General features: G+C 43.2%; 1 protein-coding gene across 1 annotated transcript; it reads right to left on the reverse strand.

The window, feature by feature from the left end:
- Nucleotides 1–1,451: 1,451 nt before the first annotated feature.
- Rrp47 (Ribosomal RNA processing 47) lies at nucleotides 1,452–2,582 on the reverse strand. Its single transcript, XM_043426939.1, has 2 exons — nucleotides 2,195–2,582; nucleotides 1,452–1,907 (listed from the first exon to the last, which is right to left on the reverse strand). The coding sequence occupies exons 1-2, from the start codon at nucleotides 2,424–2,426 to the stop codon at nucleotides 1,636–1,638; spliced, it is 504 nt and encodes a 167-aa protein (XP_043282874.1). The 5' UTR covers nucleotides 2,427–2,582; the 3' UTR covers nucleotides 1,452–1,635.
- Nucleotides 2,583–6,334: the final 3,752 nt, after the last annotated feature.

The following is a 6,334-nucleotide window of genomic DNA, read 5'->3' on the forward strand; positions in this document are numbered from 1 at the left end:
GCTGCTCTCCTCTCCCGAGCCTTTTTTGTTTTTTTTTTAATTTTTAAAAATTTTCTTTTGCCTTTTTTCTATCCTATGCGCTTTGTTCTACTCGAAGCTTTTCTATATCAACCGGCTCGTGGAGATACTCTATTCTCGACGAATCGCCAGAGCTCAGCCTCGAACATGATCCGATACCGCGCGCAGCCGAACAGACACTGGCCTCCTAGAAAGAGATCCCGAGGGTTCTTTGCCATCTTTACACACGCGTCCCGCGTTTCCCACTTGCGCGTCCCTTTATCGTCTCCCATCCGCGTCCCCCTTCTGCCTCTGTATTCGTACGTGCATCTTCCTCGCTTCTCCGGCTGCTCTGCTTCCACTCTCCCTCTCTGTACCCTTGCCTCTCGTTTTATACTTTTTTCACTTGTAATATCTCCGCTCCGGAAGCTCTCCAAGATACGCTTGGCAAGGTACTCCTATGCACGGACCGGGTCGTCTCAGCCAATGATCCTTAATTTCCGGTGGAGTTATCACTCGCCAATAAGTGTGGGACGAGGCTCTTCCATCGAAGCTTTTTTATCGATGTTTTTTTACCTTCCGTTCGATTGTTTGAACAAGTGGAATTTTGAATGATTTTATTTGCTATTCTCTGGTCGATCATCGACGATGGGTTTGGCAAGAGCTTTGTTCCCGAGGCTCCTCGCATTTTATCGGTATATTCAAGGCTTTTTTGCCTTCGCGTTTTTGCAGCTTCCTCATTTGAGGCTCGAAAGGCGATTTACAGTTTCAGAAACTTTTTGAACGTGCCTGTACATCGTGCAGTTTTATTGCCACTCGACAATGCGCGAAACTTTTAGGAAAAAAAGTTTTTACGTAACATTATATTCTCGCCTTTTTTTCACTCCAACACGTTTCGTGACTTTTTCTGGGTCTCCCTGCTCTCGCACGTGGTGCTGGTCGCCGGTGGCGGCACCGGCTCTTTATTTTTACTTTTTACGGACCAGATGTGTGTCACGAAGAATTCCCGCCTGCGGTTTCCTCGACTTTATTAATTAACTCCCGCCTCTCTTCCTCTTTTACGCTCTCTCTCTCTCTCTCTCTCTCTCTCTTCGGTCAACCGTGGAAAAGCTACTTTTATGAGTTTTGTTACAAGCTTTTTTCATTTGAAATTTTTGTGCTGTTCCGTTTTATGGCATGCACACACGTGCCTTCGCTTTTTCTAATAAAATCCCTGCATCGCCATTCTGTCAAATATTGCACGTGGAAATAGACGAATTTCAAATATCGAAGACAGAAAAATTAAATTTCGTTCAGTATTCGAACAGTTGTAACGGAAATAAATTCAGAAATTAAATAAATATCGATTCAGAATCAAAGAATTGACGAGAAAAAACGTTCCTTCGATTGCTTCATATTCTCCTGACTCACGAATAACATTTTTGAAAGATTTCTATCAAAGTCAAACAGTTTTCTTTAAATGCATAAATAAACTTTATTCTCAGTCGAGGGTGCAAAATTGCTGCACCGCTGAAACCATTTTACATACAAACGGTATTCTATACTCATTTTCAGAGTATTTATCAAGTCCATATAAATTTGTTTGCCCACTCATCATAGAGAGTGCTTGAAAAAATAATCTATCGAGCCTATTTTTTATCAGGAGCTCGCAGAAATTGGATTTTCTTGAGTCTGTTGCGTCGACGGGGGTTCGTCCCAATTTTCTTCCATCGGTTCGCCGTTGGACGTCGGTTCTTCTACCCCGTTAGTATTGGTGCCCGGTGTCCACAAGCCGTGTTTGACAAACCTGCGCGCAGCCTTCTTGTCCAGCCTCGGCATCGTCTTTTTGTCTTTGATTCTCTGCGATCTTGCCATCGACTGCTTCAAACGTTCGTTTTCACCTTTGATTTTGTGAGTCGAGGGATCGATTCCTGATTAAAAGTCAAACAATTCTTGAATACGTCGAGAGACGGTGACATTTGGGGGAACGATTGAACAGGGGAAGCTCTCCTCAGCCGAAAACCATGAAATATGCATTCACTAAAATTTATCAAATCTTTAGAATTTGTAATTTTTCAAAGAGATCAGATGACGAGAATTTCGAACAAACATCGACGATATTATTAGCTGAGGGCACATTGACTCGTTTTGAAGGTTAAGAATTCTTGAAACTTTTTTCTCAAAAAAATGTCAAGTCGGATGAATCCCACTGAATTACCTTCGGCGCGTAAATACATCCAGAAAAGTGTGTTCATGCCGAAGGACATTAGCAAATTGTACTTAATTTTATCCGAATTATTCAAATCTTCGTAGAATTGTTGGTTATCAATGAGTTTGAGTGTGTCCACGACTTGATCGGTTGCTTTGCCGAATTGTTTCATTCTCGAAATGAGATCGATGTCGTTTGAGAGTTGTTCGTAGTCAGGATCCATGGCGAAAGTGAGAATCATGGATTGATTTATCAAGCACAAGAATCGTTTGTTTACTAAATTTCACGAAATTACAAAGAAGCGTCGAGTGTCTATCGAAATCGAACTGTACATCAGACGAGGAGACGAGGCCAGCAGACGGTCTCGAGTGACAATTCGCGATGACTCAGTACGAGTTTGTGCCGTCATCGACGGCGAAAGCAGCACTTTGCAGTCATCTCACATTTTGAATTCAATAAAAAAACCATCGTCATGAATAATTCAACTGACATTAGTTCATAGAATAGCCAACAATTTTACCTCTCGATTTTCTTAGTCTGACCTTCGACGAAATCTTCATTATTTGACAAGTCAAAAAATCATCGAAATGTAAAAACCTCTCGTCCCAAAATGAAAAAAATAATTATTCCAAATCTTAAAAAACGTCCCGACACATGAATTTCCCCCTTCTTTTCACACACTTTCTAATCAAAACTTTGTAATCACGATCAAATCTGTTTTACCCGCTGTCGATATTGGCTCCTCGAACACCGTGCTGTTTCCCCAATCTGCAAAGAGATGGCAGCACAAGTTCGGAGCGACGTTTGAATCTACAAGACTTTTTCCATAAAAATTCGTTATTGCAAAATCACCTTCCCCTCCCGCGTAATTCCATAACATTTTTATTTCCAACAAAAAAGTAACATTTTCAAAAAACCCCCGATTTTCGAAAACCCTTCCCATTTTTTTTTCTCAACGATTCCAATTTTACGTGAATTTATATTCAAGCTATCAAATTTCATTAAAAATTAAAAATGTTAATGAGTTTAAGCAAATAAATCCATCAATTTTCGTATACATTAAAAAAAAATGAGAGTTTCAACGACCCCTGCTCAAGGAAACTCGATTGCAGACCAGAAAAAATGAGCTGACAGGGTGCTTTACAAAGTCACATTAGCAGAACTATCTTTAGCAGTGATCTTGGCGAACGTTTTAGAAAAATAGTGCTGAATGATCTAGACGCATAAAAGCACGAGGTTAAACGAAAGGAGTAACATTTAAATGTTTTCCATGGGGTGTTAATCCTCGTAGGTCAATGTAACGAAAACGAGGCGAGAAGCGCGTCTGGAGCGAAGAGTAATGTGCGAAAGGATGATAAGTCTGCTGGAGAGCGTTGGTGCGGCGATTACCCGGAAGCAGATGGAACAATGCACCCGGAATTGAAGCTCAACTTTGGTCCTCCTCGGCTCGGTTTCTCCAGCAGAAAAGTATTCGCTCAGTCGTTGCGAGGGTTTTGCAAGAGACGCCAAGCGAATTAATTATTCGCGTTTGGCGAGTTGAACTCGAGGACGATTTAGAATAGCTTATCTCGTGGCGCGCTCCTCTCTAAGCGTTGGGATCAATGGACCGTCAGACTTTCGTCGTGCTCCTTGGAATTGCTCTCGTTACAAGAGCGATGCTGGTAAAAACGAGACGCGCATGGCGTGAGAAAGGCTTTCGAGCTACGACTCCAATTGCCGCGTCAAAACCCCGCGCTTTATTAATTCGCTCCATCTTCTGATAATTGATTCCACAGAAAACTGAGCATCTTCGACTCGTGCACGAAGCTGCTTACAACAATTGAGTTACCTCGTAACTGGACGGGGAAGATATTTTTTCAATATCGAAACGGCGACTCGAAACTTTCTTCTCCATTTCACTGGGTAAATCGGGGCTACGGGGGAGCCGCGAGAGGATGAAGAATTCGATGGAAAATTACGCTAATTTTGCGATTACAAAGACGATAAGAACTTGACATTAGTTTTCTGCGACGTTTTTGCCCCGAAGAATCCTCTGCTCGCACGACGACTTTTCGAAATGAGGATTGCCAAGGCATTTTTAATTTTGAATCTGATATTCGGGGAATCTGAGAGAAAAAATGTCAAAAATAACTTCAGCAGGACGATTTTCACTTCGATCATTACCATAAACGTTTATTTCACGTTAACGTCGTCGATTCGTGTTCGCGGTGGGAGAGGCGTCTGCGCGTATATCTTCGATATTATTTCCTCATTCCCCGGGCCCGCGATCTTTATTATCTTTGGATATACAAGAAGCCAGAGACCCGTTATGCAAAATGTGGAGAGTGACACGTGGTCGAGAGCGGCAAGGTGCTTTCGTCGTGTTTTTTTTTTTTTTTTTCTTCGGGCTGATTTTCGAAAGATTCCTTCGCCGTGGCATATTTTTAATCGATTAAAAATTCGAAAAATTTGGAGTCGATGAAGCGGCGTGCAGAAGGATTAAGGTTCGCGAAACATATAACTAGTTTCGGGAGAAACTTCAGAGGCTTTTACGACTCGGAGAGTCTCGAATATCCGGAGGATTTATAAGTGAGCGAAGAAAAATCTCGCGAGCCACGAAACAATGCCGATTGCTTAATGATCGCGCGCGACCTTTAAGATTAAACGGACTGACGGTTCAATCCGCGCTGCTAAAATTCCAGCGTTAATTTCCCTCCCGGATAATTTAATCTTCATATTTCTCTGCTTCACACGCCCTCGAAATATCGTTTCGGAATAAACAAAGGCGCGCATGATTTTATTAGAAAAAGGGGTGGAAAGAGGGCTTCGCCGTGGTTAAAATCAAGAGAGAAAACAAAGGGTGCCCGCGCAGTGAAGATCTCGAGCATGGGTTGCGTGCAACGTGTCAGAATATTGGACGAGGGAACGAGAAGACGCTTGCCAGTCCGTATTAATTAACAAGCGGCTGACTCTCCGGATCCGCCGGCACACACGCACGCACACACACACGCACACGAATCCGCACACTCTTTAACGCACGAAGATCCCGAGAGAAATTCTTCTTTCGTATTTTTTTTCCTTCACCAACAACGGGTGGTAGATTAGCCGAGAAGCAAATGCCTGAGGTTGCTTCACGCCAGGATGAGCAGTTCAGGCCACGACGAGGTGCGAATAAATGACAGTAAAGTGAAGCGGAATCTTGATACGGATTTGAGGAATAATAAGGCCAGAGCTCAAACCTCCATTATCTAAATTATATAATATTAGTACTGACATTGTCTTATATAATTGAATTGAGAATTTTTTATCAGTCCCTGAGAAAGTTCTACCTGCCGAAAAAGCAACGAAAGTCCACTTGGCGAAGCGGGGAATTTTAAACGAAGAAGAAAAGCCAGCGCGAATGGGCCAACGTTTTTCTTCCTTGGAAGCTTTGATCGGAACGCCTAATTTATTAAGTGTTTACATCGAATCTGAGCGCGCACCTGAGAAACTTTAACTGTCTTCGAGCAAATACAATACACGAAGCGAAAGATGAAAAATGAACTGCGGGGACAGGGGACCGACGGGACGAGGTGAGACTCGGCGAAAATCAACGTTGCCAGAAAAGTCGAAGCGATCGGGACCACAATGATGAAAAAACTCATTATTCGAGGGTCCGATTCGGTATTCTCGTCACTCTCGCTTCCTCGAACCCCCCTATAAATAACCGCAGTCATAATGAAGAGCGAATAAATCGATCAATCGTCGTCAGATCGATACGAGTATCCGTCAGTTATAGAAGCCGACAACATCGTAAATTAGCTCGTTCCTCAGAAAGCACAATCCGAATTGGGATAAACGTTGAATAGAGACTGTCGGTCACTGGGATGAGACGAATCGATCATTAAAGCGACGAGGAGTGAAGCTCACGTGTGCGGAAAATAGTTCGATCGTGTGGGCTCGTGCGAGTGGAAGCGGGAGCCGCGCGCGCGGCGGCCCGTAGCGCGATCCTTCGGGACATAAATCATTGCCGTCGTATCCGCGGCGTTCAAATACCGCGATGCAATTTGATTTCATTGAGTGTGCGTAAGTTAAAAGGCGATTCAATTAATTCGATTCACGTTTCTCAAGCGGCAGTAATAATGCTGCGGCCGGGTTACGTTTTTCTCCCTCGGCCAATGTGATATCTCC

Source organism: Venturia canescens, chromosome 8 (genome assembly GCF_019457755.1).
Source record: "Venturia canescens isolate UGA chromosome 8, ASM1945775v1, whole genome shotgun sequence".
In the NCBI taxonomy this organism is placed as follows: Eukaryota; Metazoa; Arthropoda; class Insecta; order Hymenoptera; family Ichneumonidae; genus Venturia; species Venturia canescens.

Excerpts from the sequence above, each read along its gene's own strand:
- Rrp47 (XM_043426939.1), bottom strand. The coding sequence starts at position 2,426 with ATGATTCTCACTTTCGCCATGGATCCTGACTACGAACAACTCTCAAAC. Across the intron at positions 1,908-2,194 it reads GATGTATTTACGCGCCGAAG|GAATCGATCCCTCGACTCAC; the intron begins GTAATTCAGTGG and ends ACTTTTAATCAG.